Source organism: Trifolium pratense, linkage group LG2 (assembly GCF_020283565.1).
Source record: "Trifolium pratense cultivar HEN17-A07 linkage group LG2, ARS_RC_1.1, whole genome shotgun sequence".
Taxonomy (NCBI): domain Eukaryota; kingdom Viridiplantae; phylum Streptophyta; class Magnoliopsida; order Fabales; family Fabaceae; genus Trifolium; species Trifolium pratense.
Window position 1 is genome coordinate 9778040 of NC_060060.1, and position 19699 is coordinate 9797738.

Sequence of the window (19699 nt, forward strand, 5' to 3'; positions counted from 1 at the left end):
GGTATTAAGAGAAACCTAGATTGGCTTTAGTGCTAGTGGGAGATTGTTGGAGTAAGCCCTAAGAGCCAATCTATTTTCATAGTATTTGCTTTAGGAGTTTGAATATAAATATGGCATTTCTTTATTATATTTGTAAGGTTGCAAAATAATGAAGTCCCTAGAATAGAAAGTCCGTTTAATAATTAAGTGTGACTTAATCATGAGATAATATTAAACATAAGGACACTATTCTTAAAGTATCCGTAGTCGAGCTTTAAGGTAAAGGGGATAACCTTAAAGCATAAAGACTATTATGAAGATAGACTGATGATCACATCTCATGGATCATGGGATAAGGAGTTATCAAGTCTTGACGTAGGTATAAATATTAGGAGTAATATTTATACTGGATTGACCCGCTATGAGAGTACTACATGCAAAGTTATGCAAAGTGTCATAAGTTACTCTCATGGTGATAATGGTGTAAACCGCCCTTAGACCTGAAACCACTTTGTACCCTAGATGTGGAGTCAAGTACTTTGTTGCTGATCTAACGTTGTCCGTAACAGGATAACCATAAAGGCAGTTGATGGGTACTTCACAAAGCATGCTGAGGGACAGTAGTGACGTAGATGGAATTTGCCAATCCTGCATAACAGGATAAATGTCATGGGCCCAATATTGAACTGGACAAAGATGACACCAAGTATGTTTTGTGTTCAATATAGACATAAAGGGCAAAGGGGTAATTATACACACTGATATTATCACAAGAGGTTATGTTTAGATCACATGTTAATTTCTCGTAACTTGAGTAGCAGTGATGTGTTGCTAGATACCGCTCACTGTTTATTGTAATAAATAGTGATTTATTATAATTGTCAATGTTACGGAAACCTACAGGGTCACACACATAAGAACAATCTAGTGAGATTGGAACACCGTAAGGTACGGTGCACCTTGGAGAAATAAGGAAATATGATAAGGGTATTATGGTAATTAAAATGAGCATTACATCATATGGTATGATGTAGCAAGAAGGGGGTGCAAATATGTACTAGACATATTTACATGAGAATGGCGCCCACTATAGCCCATTTAGTTAAAAGGGCTTTAGTGTAATTTTGCCATGGCAAGTGGTTCTATAAATAGAACCCTTGTGGTAAGGAGAAAAAGTTACACACTTTTGTTACTCATTCTCATGAGCCTTTGTTCTCTCCTCTCTTGAGAAACCCTAATCACCTTTCTAGAGTTTTTGTGAAAAACCCTAATCCTTATTTTGTGCCTCCTTTCTCCTAACCCTTCAAACCATTGGAGCTAGCACTCCATTGAAGGTTGTTGTTCGTGTGGACTGGCTAGAGGCGTTATACCTTTAACGCTTGTGATCAAATTCGTTGGTGACTTGGTGGTGACCTTGTTCGTGACGGTTCGAGGTTCTTGTTCATGACCTTGTTCGTGATTCGAAGTGTTCGATAGCCGTTCGTGATTTAAAGGGAGTTTTCGAACCAAAAGGTAAAACTCTAAACACAATTCATGACCATTCGTAAGGATCACAAAAGGAAAATTTTAAAATTCCGCTGCTTTTATCGTATCAATTTTCCTTCACAAAGAAGAAGATTTTACAATAAAGAAATCAATATTTTACAATAGAATGAGAAAAAAGAGATTTGAGAAATCTAAAATTTGAAATTCAAAATAAAGTATTTTGCCTCTCACCCTGTAGCTCATTTTTTAATACTATTTACATGTATGGAAAGCTAACGAAATTACCCTTGTTGACATTTCAATTTCGTCGAATTTGGAGTTACAATGCGTTCGGTAGACGATGTTGAATTTGAAGGTCACAAGTAGATTTCTGCAGAATTAGTAATTGAACAGACCTTCACTAAAATGGTAATTAATCTCTCTATAACTCCAAATTTAGTGGGGTTTGATTATGTGGAAAGCTAACTCGATTACGGTCGTTTCGGTATCAGTTTTGTGAATTATTGATCCAAATTGAGTTCTGTGCGAAGCTTTGAACTTGAGGCTCAAACACAGATTTTGTGCAGAATTTTGGTGGGGGGCAAAATCCAACAAATTATAAAATAAGGGGGGGTAAAATTCCGCATTTTTCAAAACAGGGGGGGTAAAACTGCATTTAAGCCTATTTTATTCTGTCATATTTTAGTTTAAAACTAACTATGAAATAATCTGATGACGTTCAGAGGTTGCTATTGTTGATTTGAGGTGGGAAATAGTACGTTTGGAGATTCGTTAGATTCAATTTGATGGGGGAGATTTGTTTATGCACGCCATGCATAAGTTTATTCCTTATGCATAATAACTCATGCCGAAGGGTGGTATACACCACTATCACTATAAGAATAACATATGATACTTACAAAACAGATAATGTATATTTTCGCGGGGTCAATTCAACATAAATATTACTCCTAATAATATATTTATACATATATGAAGACTTGATATCATATATTTATGACCCGTAATATATTGTCATCAGTCTACTTACATATGTTTTATTGTTATCCCATTTCACAATAAATTTTGACATAAACATTTTAAGATATATGTCCTTATGTTTAATGTACTCTCACGATTAAATCAAACTTAATATTTCATACTTGGGGGAAAGACCCGTTATTTATAGTTTGGATGCAAAGTGATAAATCTCCATGTTGTTGTTATCTTCACACACTTGGGTTTGTTTCGCATATGTTCAACAAATATGTTTAAATTGGAAGCTAGTGTGCTACCTCCAAAATTAAGATAGAAAAAGAAAATTAAATACCGCTATTTTCTACTTTAACATCGTCACAAAGTATGAAAACAAAATTATAACTGCAACGTCTATGAAATTTGGAAAAGAAAAAAATTACAATTATTGGATGCCAACACATTAATTAAGTGATAGGTTATGGTATTTCAAAATAGGTTTAACTACATATTTGATCATTTACGTTTATTTTAGGTTTCAATTTGGTCCCTTACGTTTAAAAATTATTAATTTGGTCTGTTACGTTTATTTTAGGTTTCAAGTTAGTCCTTTCCGTCAATTTTGTCACATGTGGCAGTCAATTTGCATATGTGGACAGACACGTGGCACTTGTACATGCTGACACGTGTACTGTTCAAACGATGTTAGTGACAAAACTAATGGAAATGACTAACTTGAAACCTAAAATAAACGTAAAGGACCAAATTGATACTTTTTAAACGTAGGGGATCAAATTGAAACATAAAATAAACAGAATAACATATATTGCTCATTTATTTTTCTAATAAAACAAGAACTCATTCTTATTCATAGAGCATTTTTGTACTCTCTTGGAATGTTTTCTATAAATGTGCATTTGTGATCAATGCACTTCATAAGAAAATGAGAGCACGTATGAGGTGGACAATCGGCATCGGTTTGACATTGATTATTATTTGCTGTAATAAACAAGTAACAAGTAATAAAATAATTTAATTAAAATCATAACAAATTGTGTATATGCAATATAAACTAATAAAGAAGGAAATTTGAAAAAAATGAATGATTATCTTACCACCACCAACTTTCATTACGAAAAGAAATAGAATCATAGCATAAACGAATTTTAGAATTTCAGCCATTTTGCTACCACTTTGCGTGTACTAAATATAATATGAATTTATTTATTTATAGTTTATAAAGTTCATGCTGTCTTAAAAAATAATTAAATAATGTTTAGAACTTATGAAGTTCTAAAAAGCCTTCGTAAAATAAAATTAATAATTTTTAAATGTCTCTTAACTATATTGGTGTGTTGTCTTTGTCCCTTTAGTACTTAAAAGGAGGTCGACTAGAATTCATTGTTTTTTAATTAACTTTTCATGATAGTAAAGGAAAAATTATTTGCTAGAATAAGGCAACATTGTCGCAAGGGTATTGGTGACACCGTACTCTATTTGAAATTGCAAGTATTATTGGAACTCCACTCTTGCTTGATGAGTCTACCAAAAAAGGGCATTTGGTCGATGTTGATCTCTCTCATAAAATGGTTGATGAAATTATGGTTGAGAGGGAGGGGATATTGATCCGATCTGACCTCGAGTCCATATCTCCGAGAGATTGCCTGTTTTGGGGTTAATCCGTCACGGTTTTGTCATTTATAGAAAATGCGCATCGGTGTGTGAGTGTTGTATATAAACACTCCTTAACCTCGACTACCAAGCAATATGAGACTATTTTGGTGTATCGAGTTACACTTTTAATTTGGAAGTAGTGTATGAATGTGTTCATGCGTTTTGTCCACGTTGTACTGTTATTGGCCGTGACTTAGCTTCCAATAAGTGGATTCACCTTGCCAAGAAGAACACAAAAGTTGAACTAAATCCACACTTTTAAACCTCCATGATGTATTGGGGGTTCATTCTATCTTGCAGTAGCCTACTATGAGCCTGTCTCAGGTTTTCTCTAACTTTATCAAGAGTGATGTTTATACCTGTGATAGGTCTTCCCAGCTTTCTCATCACAGGTTGTAGCCTAAGAAGCTTCCTCCACAAAACAAACATGGGCCTACCAGCTAAAGGTGTGTTCCAGGATTCGGATACACAATCAAAAAATTCAGCCATATTAGTCACACCATTAAGAAATTTGAAGTTGGATTTATGAGTTGGTGTGTTAGCTTTATCACGTCCTTTAAGACATAATAAAACATGATCTGAGATACTAGGGTCCAGGTTAGTCAAGGTGGCATCAAGGTTCAGTTGGAACCAGTCAACATTCTCAAAGACTCTGTCAATTCTAGAGTAAATAGTCTCATCCACATGCTTGTTTGACCAGGTGTGTAATACTACCAAGGCTGTCCATTTCAGAGAGGCCAGCCTTGTCAATCATTGAGATCATATCACTATATGAGGTATTCTTGTATAGGCACAAGGAATTTAGACACAAACTTAGGCACACACACATATATTTGTAAAACTAGTAACCGCCCCGTGCGATGCACGGGTTTGGAAGAACGTCATATACATAACAATCATGGTTGTTGTCAATCATGGATGGTATAAGCCAAATGAAGTTAGTCATAAGCATACAAAAATTAATCAAATTGGTTCATTTGGCGGAACACCAAATTTATTTCAATCATGGATGCTGTCAATTAAGTGGGTTAAGCATAATATATCATTGCAGATATAGGATGTTTTAAATTAAAGGCATCATATAATTTAATCTTAATTAAGTGGGTTAAACATAATTGATCATTGCAAACATAAATGCAGACCATATGCACACTTCAAGTGAAATAATGGAAATTTCATGACCCATGACATTTATAGAAAAAGATTACTACTATTTGAGAATAGATAGAAGTGCTATGTGACATAGGAGTGCTATTCAAAATATAGGTAGGAGAAATTTTAGTGATGATAGAAGAATTTTGTGAAGGACATGATAGCAAGTTCCAAAATTGAATTCCTCCTTCCTGTATTCTTCAACATATGAGAATTATTTCTACCTTCCTTTCCTCTCATCAACCTTCAATGTATAAGACTTTTCTAGGCCAATCTCATTATATCATATGAAGTCAATTTCAATTTACAAAAACAACCACATAAATTATCATTATCATGACAATATGAAGAAAAAAAAGTTTCAATGCACAATAAGGATGCAAGAGTACATTAGGATATAGTTTAAAGAAAAACATCAATACATAGACTCAATCTATTTCTCTCTTCCTCTAAACAATAATTCAAAAACAATCACAGCTCCTTTTTTCCATTAATTTGGTTGATAACTTCAAACTCCAGGTCCCTCTTTAGGCAATCATGGCGCATATAGATCTAAGGCCCCAAACCAAATTGATAATCTTCTATCATATCCTACAATCTAAAGTTCCCTGCATAAAATTTGGAAATTCATCATATCTGAGATAAAAAAGATAACTATATTGAATGTTACCAGCATGATTTGTCATTGGTTTCAATTCCACAACCAAGTGCAACAATGTAAACATAGCTATATTGAACATAGTTTATCCATAGTCATGGAGAAAATCAAATGGATAATCAAATCAAGAATAACTAACATCTGAAAAGCAAGCAATCGAGTAGAAAAAATAATCTTAATTCCTAAAAAATAAATTTCAATATAAGTCAGAAAAAATAATATAATTCACACAATAAAACTGCTAATTTTGCCAAGACAATTATGATGTCCCAATGTTACAAATAGAACCACGTTGCTGCTATGTGACAAAAAATTCACCTCATTAGTATTGCTTATACGTTTCACCTCATTAGTTTAAATGAGAACATGCATGGTATATATAGAAGTTTTTCATTTATGTTTCAATCCCCACCACTTAAGCTATGGAGATATTATGTCGGACAACATAAACCAAACATCATAGAAAATCGTTGTAGTGAAATGTCAGTGGGCAAAAGTAGTATGGATCTAGTCTCACCTGCTTGTGCATTGGGTAGCACTGTTACTCAATCCAGTGCTTCCTCATTCAATGTTCTTACAAGCTCTGAAAAATTGGACTTGGAATCTAAAGTGAATGATGTTCATCATGCTATCAAAATAATTCTAAGGAAGCAGACAAAACAACCTTCTAGGAACACCATTTGAAACTTTGCCTAGTATTATATAAGATATCGCAGTCCACAACACTACCTTCACTGGAACACTCACATTTCAAATGAAATTTTGACATGAGATATAACCTGCATATTAGATCATGAAAATTGATCAAGCAAAGATGATAGGCAATAAAAGTTCAAGTTACAACATCCTAGTCAAAGTGAAACATAGACATGTATGTACACATAAATAAATATAAAGTAGATGATCCCCTGCAAATTGCTACATGAGATGTAATCAAGATAAAAGACTACAATCTAAAGAAAGAGCACAGTAACTGTAACTTCAACTACAGTTACTACACAAATTCATTATAAAGCAGTTAACGCTTCGGCTTTTTGGCTTGGTCATCCTTAGTTTAACCCATTCAATCTGTCTTGTAACTGCAAGAGTGCAGATAATTAATTGAAGTGATAATAGGGAAACCAGTCACATCTTCTACACAAAAAAAGTAATAATAATTGTAAAATGATAAACTAATGACTAATCATTAGATTACATTACAGAAGAGCACCAACAAACAACAATAACACGATTCAAATTTGAACACATGTTGATATGAAATCTATTTTTAGCTATTAACCTTGGCCACTTAAAACATTGGTTCATGAGTTCATCACTCTATCACACGATTCACACATAAGCTTTACTTAAAGTAAAATAGATAAGTAAAAAAAGAGAAGGAGAACCTGATTTTGCATAGAAAGTTCCTGTTTTTTTTTCTTCTTTTCTTCACATTATCAGGAAACAAAAGAGAGTGGATCAACAAAGATTTACCATGTAGTTCCTGTCGGTGGTTGACTCAGTGAGAAATATTCTCATCCTCATCCAAGCTGTTTTTCCTTTTCTGGTTCCTTGCCCTTCTCATCATCTTCCACGGTATAACAAATATAATTAATTCAGCACCACCAATATCCAGGCTGTTTTTCCTTTTCTGTTTTTCCTTAACCTATATCCAGCACCACCAATATTTCCCCATACTATAATACTCTGCAATTCAAGTGCAAAAAAAAAAACCATAAGAAGATAAAATATAATCAAATACCGATCAATTTTCCGTGAAGAAAAAGTCAATTACTTCAACACTCAACATGTCAAAACTATCTTCTTCTAACCCTTTATTTATTTAAGAGGAGATGAATAGAAAAGAAAATTAGAAGAGTGGTGTATTTGATCAATGAGAAAATATGTGTGGATTAATGAAGGAGTTATTCAAAAATATAGGATTAGATGCTCAAGACTTCCTAAAAAGTAGCAATGATGATGTAGTCATCCCTATAAAATAGTAGTAACCATGCATACCTATCCCTCCTCCCCTAAAAAGTAGCAATTATGATTCACCAACATGAGTTCCAAATTTTATATAAAGTTCATCTGTGAAACAGAAAATTCAACAGAGGGACACAAGACTTTTAATCAATATTTCCAAAATTGCATATCTATATGTCACGTGAGTTAATAATATATTGATTATACAACAGGACTCCAACACTTTAACTTGCTATAAGTACAAACAACTTATCAAAACCAACAACCCATCCATCCATGAATCTATCACAAAAGTTTTCACATAAGATTGTTTAAATAATCTTGACAAACAAAGCACAAGTTCATAATCTGTTCTGTAGTTCACATAAAAAATTAATGCAGTAGTATTAGCAAAATAGCATCTGATAGTACAGAAACATGGAATTTCACGAATACAAATAGCACATAAAATTTGTAAGTAAATCATAGAATGTTCACTTATATTGATGAGTCACTCTGCATTTAACATATAACACACACACACATAGAAGCAAACAGATCAGATTACCTGTCTGATTTCTGAAATACTCCACTCCACAACTGCCTCTTCCCTATATCAAAGTCACAAATTGTCCCCAAAAAAATCTAATTTTTAATCAATCAGAAGAAGAAAAAAAAAACATATTTTTATATGCTTCTGAAGCTAAATCTTACAAAGAAACTATAATATTCAAGAGAATCCATTATCACCAAATTTCAATTGCTAAAATATTGAAGAAACAAACAAAAGATTGAATTTTTCTCATTTCACACACAATTGTCTTTCTCTATCTCTCACTACGCTTAAACCCACAATAGGGAAAGTCTCAAAGAAAAGATAAAAAGAAGAGGTCAACTAACTCTGCTAGCATATGGATCAAGACATGTGTGAGAGTTTTTCTGGCATAGCTTCCCCTTCCTCTTGCTGAAACTGTGCTAATCATATTCAAATATAGCATGCAACCAAATGGTGAGAATAAAATGAGAATACATTTGAGAGGAAAAATATAAATGAGATTCACCAAATCTTACAAATAAATTCAAAACAGAAAATTGAAAACCTAAATAAAAGTCATTAAACAAAACCACCAAAATCTTAGGGTAGTGTTTTTAACTGAGGAATGGTTAAAGAACAAATTTGAAAAACAAATTAAAAAATGGAGATGGAGATTTAAGAGGATGTATGTAGAAAATGAGAAAGAATCAGTTGAATTTGAAATAAATGTATAGATTAAACTAGAAAAGCAAATTGTAAGAGGAATGAAGGTTTGATTTTGTTGTACTACTAACCCTAGAATTTCTTCTTCCTTCTCCTGCGTTGGTTAATGGAGAGAGGAGTGACGGCACGTGCTGCGGTGAGATCGGAAGTTTGACAGGACTGCAAATATTTTCAAGGAATATTAAATTTTCAATGAGATTAACTATAAATTGCACTTTCTTAAATTTACTAATATACTGACACCACTCAAAATAATTAAAAAGGGATGATCACGCCAGTTTGCGGACATCACTGCTTGATTGCTTAATATGAAGAACTTGTTGGCATTTCTATCCAAGTTCCAGAATCATGTCAATATTTTCAAAATTACAAAAAAGTACTCATCTTAAGTAAAGAACTAACAACAAATATAAAATACACAAAATAATGCATATCAAGTTGAAATTGTCATTCTACTTAAAAATGCTTAATACACTGTCATTTTAGAACTAATAGTTATCACATCCAAATCCTAATCCTAAATATAATAGATAATTAAATAACAAAAAATCTCCACACTCTTTAAGCCAAAACCTACTAAAATCATGCATTCAATCAAATTCTCAGATACTGAACGTAACACAATAAGCCTAAATCTCGATTCAACAGCTAAATCCTACGGAAACGTTTACATGTAGTTGAGAATAGATCTTTCACCGATTCAATGACTGCCCCCATCTGATTTTTAAGACATTGGCACATGGTATATCATTTAGAGTAGAGAGGAAATTTGCCTACCTGAATGAGAATTGAACTTAGCCTGGACAAAATTTCTAATCTCTACCCGAGCTAACTGAACCTCCTCAACCACATCTAGCAAATTACTTAGAAGTAAACCTGTTATCTGCATAAAATAGATGGTTAGCTACAACACACTATGAGGTTGCAAAAGAAAACTTTGAGCCCAAGAAATAGAAAGCAACTGGATAATAGAAAAGACTACTTAAAGGCTTCTATGAAACTAAAATTTCTTAACTCTCATAAACCACACCACTCATACCATTAGACCATCTCCAATGGTGTAGTACCTATTAGATACTCATGGTACTTATTAGGTACTACCATTGGAGCACAACACATTTTAGTACCTAATAGGTACCATTTCTAATATAAGAACTCTCTCTCTCTCTTCTTTTTATGGGACCCACTTTATTTAATATATTCAAACAAATTTAATTTGACAATATTATTTTAAATTAAATTTCAAATTTTAATGATGTGGAGTTATTGATGGACCAATTTTAGAACTTTTTAAGAAATGCTCCATTGGAGGGGTTGAGTACCTATTAGGTACTATTATTAAAAAAATAATAAATTGATGATGTGTCTATGTGGGACCATTTAAGTACTTAAAAATGGAGTGCTCCATTGTGGATGCTCTTAGTTTAATACGAGTTATAGGATAGAAGAAAAGAAAACTGTTGATGAAAATTGAGATAGTAAGAAAGGAAGTGATAGACAAAAGTGGAGAAGAGATGAATCCTTACTTGAGAACCATGGCTGCCATGACATATTCTTAAAGATTAGTTTTAACTTTCAACTTAGTACTACCTGCAAGCAACAACGATAGCATTACAAACCTGTTGCAACTCATAATCAGCACAAATGACACTAAAATCATTCAAGACAGAACTTGTTATGTTTTTTCCCTTTCAAATAAATTAATCCTAAATAATTCTAAACTGTCATCGTAAAAAATATCAGTCAGACAAAGAACACTTACAACTACCCGTTGTTGGTTGATCCCACCATTTGCAGTAACCAAAATGTATCCATTACTTCCCTCTATTGAAGTAGTGCAATAGAAGAAAGCAAACTGTGAGTACTCATAATGGACCAATAAGCCTTTCTTTATTTGTAATTGTAGTTATGCACAGAAATGAATCATGATAATAATCGTCAAATTTCAAAGTTCAGACACACATACCATTAGGTTCCCAACTTTGCTGATCAGAACATGGTGTCCAAGAAGAAGCAGGGACCAAAGGTTCCTGCCACAAGTCATTTGGTTCACGTTTGTTCTGTACCATTACACAAAACACAGTTACTGAAAATCGAAAATTTTGCAATTGCAAACAATTGCAAATGGGGAATAACACAAAATTTTCAACTTTAATAATACAATATCAACACACAAAATTACTAACATGACACACAACACAAACAATCCAACCTCAAAATCAAAACCACCAAAATCTACCTTGGATAATGGATTGGGTGCAATTTTGCAGATAAACTATTTTATCAAACTCAAAAACATAATAACCTTGAATCATCAAACCTACTTTCTTGTTAAATCTAACCTAAATCAACAGAAATAGAATAGCAAAACATTAGTCTAGTTTGCTAGTATGATTTCATTATAATTATAAATCATAAAAATGGTACCAGGTTTTCTGCACTGTAGAAGGAAATGGTGAAAATAAAAACTACACAAAATGCTGGACAAAAGAAAGAGAACGATAGCAAGATCGCATTTTAGTGATCATAATGAATACATACATACTACAGACCATCTAAGTTTTTTAAATTTCATCAAGATATTATTATTTCAACAAATGCAACACACTCAAATCAAGTGCAAACCTGGGCTACTACACAAAGAAGCTCCTCATGAGACAAGACAACTGTTTTGTGAAACTGCTTATAGAGATCAACTCCAAATGAACCGTGTGGTAGCCAGTCAGCTAGAGCAAAATTGACTGCCTCTACACAATTCAGACCTGAAAACACAAAGAATACAGATGACATACTTTAGATTGTATTTAAGCTGGTAATTGTTGGATGGAGACAGAATGTAATCTCATACCAAGATTGAAACCACCATGGTAAGATCTGGGGAAAGTAATAACAAAATTTCCAGGCTCCTGGTGAACATTAACAATTAAAAGATAAGTGTCAAAGAATGAATTCAACTACCTGTGTCAAACACAAACAAACAAACCCCACAAAACATAAATCATTAAAAATCAAAACTTAACTTTGTTTTGCACAAAATAACACAAAATTCATCTGGGGTTTGATTAAGCATAAACCAATTGATAAAAATTCAATTTTGTCATTGGAATGCTTTCTGCAAAAATTAAAATAAATAAAAAACGAAAACAGTTTGAAAGAGAGAAGAGATTTTTCTAGTCACCTGAGTTTATTGACATCCAAAGATCCAATTTCATGGAGTATTTCAAACATACAAGATCAAAATTTGAGGAATTGAAATTTGGGGGTTATGGATGATTTTCGGCCTACCTGAGAGGAAGAATAACGTGATTCTGATGACGGCGGCATCACCGGAAGCGGATAGGACGTTCTGATTCAGAGATTGATTTGTAGGTGGTGGTGGAGGTTGTGGTGGATGCGGCGGTGAAGGACGAGATGGTGAGGGCAGAGAGATATTAAGAACGGTTGAGGGAAAAAAGAGATGGAAGTGATCGGACTTTCCGGCGACGGTGGTTGCTCGCCGGAATCTGGGGATGGGGATGAACATGCATGGTGTTCTTGTTGTTCATCATGAACAACATTAGATGATGAGAAAGAGAGAGAGAGAGAGAGAGAGAGAGAGAGAGAGAGAGAGAGAGAGAGAGAGAGAGAGAGATAGAGAGAGAGAGAGAGAGAGAGAGAGAGAGTGTGTGTATGAGAAAGAGAGAAGAGAGAGAAAGAAACTTCTCAAATGAAAAAAAAATTGAGAAAAAAGAAATATATATCCTTGTGGGCTCCAATGCATGTTTCTAGTTTACCATTTGTCACTTTATCAGTATCATAGACATCAAACCTTCTAGTAAGCCATGTAAACATGTAAACCTAGAATCAATGGAAACCTAGGTGTGTCAAGATTGTATTGAATGATAGACAAAGATGTCAAATGCCAATTGGTTAAAGATTAGGGTTTCAAATCACCAAAGAATTAGGGCTTCCAAAACAGCCTTGCTTTTAGTATAATAAGATAAGATTAAAAGAAAAATAAAATAGTCATATCAATCAACATCACCTAAATCATTTTCTTTTTAATTTTTTACCTTTATTGTGAGTGTGCCTAAGATAAAATTATTTGGGTTTGTGCCCATATTAGAATTTCCCTCACTATATTCTGATTCATGCACGCATATGTGGCTCTCTTGGGCGAGAAATGATTCTCTCAAGTTGAAAAATAAATTGAGGAAATAATGTTGATAATAGACCATTGGATTGTAAATATAAGATAATATTTAAATTTAGAAAAATGAAGAAAAAGTTGATTGATGGTTGAGATATAAAAATTGATAAAAATTGATAAAAATAAAATTTGAGAGGATCCATTATACTCTTGGGCTATGTTCCATTTATCAGCACAACTATCCTAATTCCTAAGCAAAACTAGTAATTTTGGCACAATCACTGTGGAGAACGATAATTTATCACTTTATTACTTGGTTGCGATTTTGTGCACTTGCAGAACCACCATCACCATATCTTACTTAAAAAAGTTAATATTAATTAAGCATAATTTTTTTATGTCATTTCATACTTATAAGTTAATTCAACCGTTAATTTTATCAATCACTAAAAATTCAATCAATTAGTTTATTCGTTGTAAGTTAGTTTATAAACTATTCGCTATAAGCACATTCGTTATAATTACAAGCTATCTTATCAAATATTCACTATTTTTTACCAATTAGATCTGAGGTTGAGATTTTTTTTTTGGGCTGCGGATAAAGCTTTGGTGTGTCATTTATCTGTGTCCTTGCCCCCTTATCTTTAGAATTATCATGAAGATCACGTTTCAATTATTTTATATACGGACCGTTTGGACTTATTTTTGAGTTTTTTTTTAAAGAAATAAATAAGTTTTTATATATTATTTATAAATTTGTTAAGATATTTTATGAAATAAAAACTTATACAAATATAATTTTTACTAGCTGAAATTTATGAATTAAAATAAAAATTTATTTATTTCATAAACTATTTTTTATATCTTAAAAAATAAGTTAATTTAAACATGTTCATATTCAATTATTATATTATTGTCAAAAAAAATTATTTTATCATATTATTATTATTATTATTATTATTATTATTATTATTATTATTATTATTATTATTATTATTATTATTATTATTATATATCATGGCTTTACCTACTACTATTTATTCAGATCTCTCAAACATATCAAAACAAGGAAAATAACTAGATAATAGCAAAAGAAAAAACCATGGCCATGTCTATGTTTTTAAATTTCATGTACCCACCACCATCTTCTATATTTGTCACATCTATGTCTATTATAAGCTTTGTGGTAATTACAAATTATGGTATTTCTGAACTTAGAGGTAAGCATTTGAATTATTCCAAATTCTGGAATGCAAATAATAATTCTAACAATCCCACCAATAGTAGAAACCAAATCAAGTTGTCAGGTAAGGTTGGTATGTTGTTACTCTATACTCCTGCTTTTCTAGCTGGTGCGGTGTCGTTTTGGATCTTTCCTAATGAAAGTTTTAGATCTACTATCCTTCATGGTGCTTTGACACTTCATTACTTCAAGAGGGTTTTTGAGGTAATACTTCTTACTTAACTATGGTCACATTGAGCATATAGATTTAGTTTTGGACTATAATTTCTATAAAATATACACATTAAACATATATATTTAGTTTTGGACTCAATACATCTTTCATTTCTATAAAATATATACAAAATATAAATTTAGTTTAGTGGTTTAAATATGACTTATATTTATTTTAAGTTTTAATTTGATTCGTTACGTTTAAAATGTTTTAAGTTGATCCTTATATTATTGATGTCAACATATATTCATCATTTTTGTTAAATTTTGAGTTTATTTATTCTAACTTTTTCTTAAATTTTGAGTTAACTTCTTCTAGAACTTTTACATAATATCCTCCTAAGTTGTTCGCATATACAAATCTATTAGTTACGTAGATGATTTAAACAAAACTTTGACTAAAAGTATCAACTTAAAACTTTTTAAACGTAGGGGATTAAATATACAATAAACATAAATGACCAAATATACAATTAAATAATATGATCAAATTAAACTCAAACTGACTTACATACATCCCTAATTGTTAGTACCCGTGCAATTCCAACATTCATTCCAACATTTTTTTTCTATACGCATCTTATTTGAATATATACGAATATATTATGAAGTGGATAATTCTAATGATTTTGCAAATAGATTTTATTGATTTTAAATTTTTAAAAATAAAAAACTATTTATAGTCCTATTAAAATTATTCATTTCAATAATGCACCTATATATATATATATATATATATATATATATATATATATATATAGTCACCTTTATATTAAATTTATATTTTGTATATATTTTATATATATATATATATATATATATATATATATATATTATATATATAAAATGCATGTTCACCTTTATTTTATGCATTATTAGCTTTAATTTTAGTGACACTAGCTAGTCTAATAGAAGTACACCTGCATTCTACCCAAAAAAAAAAAAAGTACACCTGGTAATTGTGACACGAAATTTTTGGTGACCTCGCATTGAAGACACGTTAAAATATTACTATCACTATCATAATAATGGGTTTATCGAAAAAAAAAACTATCATAATAATGGAACTTTATTATTAATTTAAATGTTTAATTTACCTATAGTTAATTGGTGAAGTAGTAGGGAGGAATACGGTTGTCAGTTCGTTTTCCATGATTGCTATCTGGAAAAATTGATACTGTTTGATGTTATAATTGACCCTAAATTAGATTAGATGGTCCATTCAGCCGGTAAAAATAAACAAAAATGTTTAATTTTAATTATGGGTAAACTAATAGTAAAATTTTTTTTATCAGGAAAAAATGAATTATAAGAAGTAGAAGGGGTACTCAATCCTTACGATTCAAAGACAACCACTTTAGAGAGATTGAAAGCAAGCTAAAAGATTGTTACACCAATCAGAGAAAGCTAAACTGACATTACTTCCTAATCGGCCTATGAACCAAAACCACGAAATATAAGTAATTTGGTCAACTAAGGAAGCTATATTAACACAAGCTCCTCGAAACAAAATATTATTTCGCATACGCCACCACGTTGTCGCCAACCAAATAATGTGTCAAAAACGCTTGCTATTTTTGCCTTTTGCTATGTCTCCAAACAAAATGAAATGTTGTAAAGCATTATCAGATAGTATAAAACGTGTGCCCAGCCACATGAATATATGCTGCCACACTTGAACAGTGACCCGGCAGGTAAAGAAAATATGGTTTAAATCCTCTTGCTCCATGAAGCAAAATACACAGCACCTCTCGTTGATATTATTGATAATGGCTTTGCGAAATAAATTATCTCTAGTTGGTAGTTTATCTAACAAGAATCTCCAGCCAAAAATACTTGCTTTTGATGGAACATCGTTCAACCAAAGCTCCTTCAAAGCTGTCGCCGTATTAACATCGATATCAGCCATATGATTCATACTCTGCAGAACCACGTACGCCGATTGCACTGAGAAAAAACCAGTAGTAATAAGACCATCTCCAATGGTACAGTACTTATTAGGTACTTATGGTACTTACTAGGTACCACCATTGGAGTACCATCCATTTGAGTACTTATTAGGTACTATTTCTAAAATAAGAACCCTCTCTCTCCTCTTGGACCCACCTTATTTTTCATTAAAATATTCTTTTTATGGGCCCACTTTATTTTATATATTCAATTTGAATTAATGGTACAAAAACACAAATTTTTTTGTACATCACAAAAACACAATTTTTGAATTGGCATGCCTCTAAAAAAATTTATTGTCAACCATATAGACGTTGGTGCAATATTCGGTAAATAGAACTCAATATAATACGGGGTATTATTTAGCCGATGATATTTATCCACAATGAGCTACACTTGTCAAGACAATTCCAATGCCACAAGGAGATAAAAAAAAATTGTTTGTCCAACATCAAGAAGCAGCAAGAAAGGACGTGAAGCGTGCATTTGGAGTGCTTCAATCTCGATTCGCAATTGTATGTGGCCCGGTGAGTAATTGGCATATGGATACAATTAAACATATATTATATGCATGCATTATATTGCATAGCATGATTGTGGAAGACGAACAACATACGTATGCTGGTCATTTTAATTATTCTTATGATCAGCCTCCGACAATGATATTTCAACAAGTGACACACATAATGGTCCTCATCCAAATCTCGCACCATACCTTAAAAGAAGAGCACAAATTCAAGATAGGCGAGCTCATCTTCAACTTCAATATGATCTTGTCGAGCATATTTGGCAACGTTTTGGGCATGATGATCAACAAAATTAATTGTTTTTAAAATTATGTAATGCTATTTTAAATTATTTTTTAATTATGTAATTCTTAAAATTTGGCAATATTTTTTAAATTAAATTTTGAATTTTAATTATTTTTCGAATTATAAAAAAAATAATACATACTAATTTTGTAATTTTTTCATTCAATCAATTTATATTATAAAATATATAATTAAATAATATGTTATTGTAATGATGTGAAATTATTGATGGGACCCATTTTAGAACTTTTTAAGAAGTGCTCCATTGAAGGGGTTGAGTACCTATTAGGTACTATTATTAAAAAATAATAAATTAGTGATGTGTCCATGTATGACCCATTTAAGTACTCAAAGTTGAAGTGCTCCATTGTGAATGCTCTAACAGTTTACTTGCTGATGTTGTTTTCGTTTTCGTAAGCGAATCAGTCCACGTAAGTTCCCATGACCAAGTATTATTATTCCAAAATCCCATGGATGAAATAAAAGCGTATGCATGGCTGACTTGTTTTTGCAAACAGAGAAGGAAACAAGTTGTAGCGGTTCCGTTCCTAACCATTTTTCTTTCCAAAACTCAATATATCTTCAGTCGCCTAGGACACTACTAACATTTGCACCGAACCAGTCACCTTCCACCACATTACCCATTCTCCAAATATCTCGCCACCAAATTGAAGCTTTCTTAAGGCCCTCTGTCCCTTCCCCATACAAAAAAATTTCGGCGAAAGAATCATATCTAAAAATCAGAAGTTGTTTCCATGGAGCTAAATTGTCATTCAGACACCTCCATTTCCACTTACATAAAAGTGATGAATTAAAAACTCCAAATTTTTTATTCCCAAACCTCCCTTATCCTTTGGTTGACAAATACGGTCCCAACTAACCCAGCACGTTTTTCTACTATCCAATCCGTCTCCAAAAAAAAAACTTCTTTGAATGCTCACTAGTTCCCTTAACACACAAGTCAGTGCCTTGAAGAAGGAAAAGAAATAAAGAGGTAAAAGTTAAATATAACTCCCTTCACTCACTAAGGGACCGTTTGTATTGACTTATTTTTAAGTTTATGCGAAAAAACTTATGTAAATAAATAAGTTTTTATGTATTATTATAAGTTTTTTAACATAGTTTATGAGAAAAAAAAATAGCTTATAAAGATACAACTTTTGTCAGTGGAAATTTACGAATTAACACACAGGTTTATTTATTTTCATAAGAGATTTTCATAAGCTAAAAAATAAGGCAAATCAAAACGGGCCCTAAATACATTACTTTTTCAATGGACCTAAAATGTGGTTTTTTTTTTTTGCTTATTATAATAGTGAGTAGATGGAGTAACTGATTTTTTTTTATCAAATGGCCTAATGGCTAGAAATTCCACGCTTAAGGTGGATAAGTAAGATGACCAGAGTTCGAACCCCGACCCCGTATATATATAATACTATATTCCTGCCAACTAAACTAACAAGACAAATAAATAATTTTTTGTTTTTATCAAATACCCTAGTGGCGAGAAATTTCACCATTAAAATTGATAAGTGGTATTGACTGGGGTTCAAACCCCAACCCCACTGCATATATAATGTAATGTCCTACCAACTGAGTTAACTTCACATAACAACAAATAAATAAATTTTCATAAAGAACTAAAAACATACTTAACCTACAATATTTTCAGCACAATTAATAATATTGTTTTTTTACTCTATTTTGTAGGCTCTATTTATTCACAAATATAGTGGTCCTATGGTTCTTGATTCTGCAATTCCCATAACATTAAGTTACTTTATGTCAACTGTAACAATGATCTATGCTCAACACCTCACAAAGGATCTTCAAGAACCACCAATCAATCTATTGTATCCAGGAATTGTGTTGTTTCTTGTAGGTATCATCGGCAACTTCTACCATCATTACCTTTTATCCAAATTGAGAGTAAAGGGTGAAAAGGAATACAAGATCCCTAAAGGTGGCTTATTTGGGATTGTGATATGTCCTCACTATCTTTTTGAGATAATTGATTTTTATGGGGTATTTTTTATTTCTCAAACATTGTATTCATTATGTTTTGCTATAGGCACTACTTTCTACTTGTTGGGTAGGAGTTATGCAACTAGGAATTGGTATCTTTCTAAGTTTGAAGATTTTCCCAAAAATGTTAAGGCTGTAATCCCATTTGTCTTCTAAGTTATTGTAAAATGAATCCCTTATGTAGGAGGGGATTGGTGGTAGCATTTTAAGGTGTTGCTTTGTA

General features: G+C 32.0%; 2 protein-coding genes and 1 long non-coding RNA gene across 7 annotated transcripts; 1 reads left to right on the forward strand and 2 right to left on the reverse strand.

The window, feature by feature from the left end:
- Nucleotides 1–3230: 3230 nt before the first annotated feature.
- Nucleotides 3231–3664, reverse strand: LOC123905826. The gene is made up of 2 exons (XR_006808538.1): nucleotides 3534–3664; nucleotides 3231–3417 (listed from the first exon to the last, which is right to left on the reverse strand). It is a non-coding gene; the product is annotated as an uncharacterized LOC123905826 (long non-coding RNA).
- A 1883-nt stretch (nucleotides 3665–5547) lies between these two features.
- Nucleotides 5548–12812, reverse strand: LOC123905827 (lysine-specific demethylase JMJ706-like). 5 transcript variants are annotated; one of them, XM_045955573.1, is made up of 9 exons: nucleotides 12390–12812; nucleotides 11953–12010; nucleotides 11730–11866; nucleotides 11071–11164; nucleotides 10867–10928; nucleotides 10631–10694; nucleotides 9882–9987; nucleotides 6420–9263; nucleotides 5548–5852 (listed from the first exon to the last, which is right to left on the reverse strand). In XM_045955573.1, exons 1-6 carry the CDS (start codon nucleotides 12426–12428, stop codon nucleotides 10680–10682), a joined length of 405 nt encoding a protein of 134 aa, XP_045811529.1. In that variant the 5' UTR covers nucleotides 12429–12812; the 3' UTR covers nucleotides 5548–5852; nucleotides 6420–9263; nucleotides 9882–9987; nucleotides 10631–10679. The 5 variants fall into 5 exon arrangements, with proteins under 5 accessions (XP_045811529.1, XP_045811530.1, XP_045811533.1 ...); XM_045955574.1 differs by having other exon boundaries at nucleotides 6420–7588; nucleotides 8415–9987; XM_045955577.1 differs by lacking the exons at nucleotides 9882–9987; nucleotides 10631–10694; nucleotides 10867–10928; nucleotides 11071–11164 and having other exon boundaries at nucleotides 6420–6681; nucleotides 7376–7588; nucleotides 12390–12730.
- Nucleotides 12813–14316: 1504 nt separating this feature from the next.
- LOC123905828 (3-oxo-5-alpha-steroid 4-dehydrogenase 2-like) lies at nucleotides 14317–19699 on the forward strand. The gene is made up of 2 exons (XM_045955578.1): nucleotides 14317–14680; nucleotides 19162–19699. Exons 1-2 carry the CDS (start codon nucleotides 14336–14338, stop codon nucleotides 19630–19632), a joined length of 816 nt encoding a protein of 271 aa, XP_045811534.1. The 5' UTR covers nucleotides 14317–14335; the 3' UTR covers nucleotides 19633–19699.

Bases quoted from the DNA above. Each gene is read 5' to 3' on its own strand.
- LOC123905827 (XM_045955573.1), bottom strand. From the start codon at position 12,428: ATGCCGCCGTCATCAGAATCACGTTATTCTTCCTCTCAG. The intron at 12,011-12,389 runs GTAGGCCGAAAA...AATGTTCACCAG, and splicing joins CACGTTATTCTTCCTCTCAG to GAGCCTGGAAATTTTGTTAT. The intron at 11,165-11,729 runs GTTTGCACTTGA...GTAATGGTACAG, and splicing joins TTCTTTGTGTAGTAGCCCAG to AACAAACGTGAACCAAATGA.
- LOC123905828 (XM_045955578.1), top strand. From the start codon at position 14,336: ATGGCCATGTCTATGTTTTTAAATTTCATGTACCCACCACCATCTTCT. The intron at 14,681-19,161 runs GTAATACTTCTT...TCTATTTTGTAG, and splicing joins ACTTCAAGAGGGTTTTTGAG to GCTCTATTTATTCACAAATA.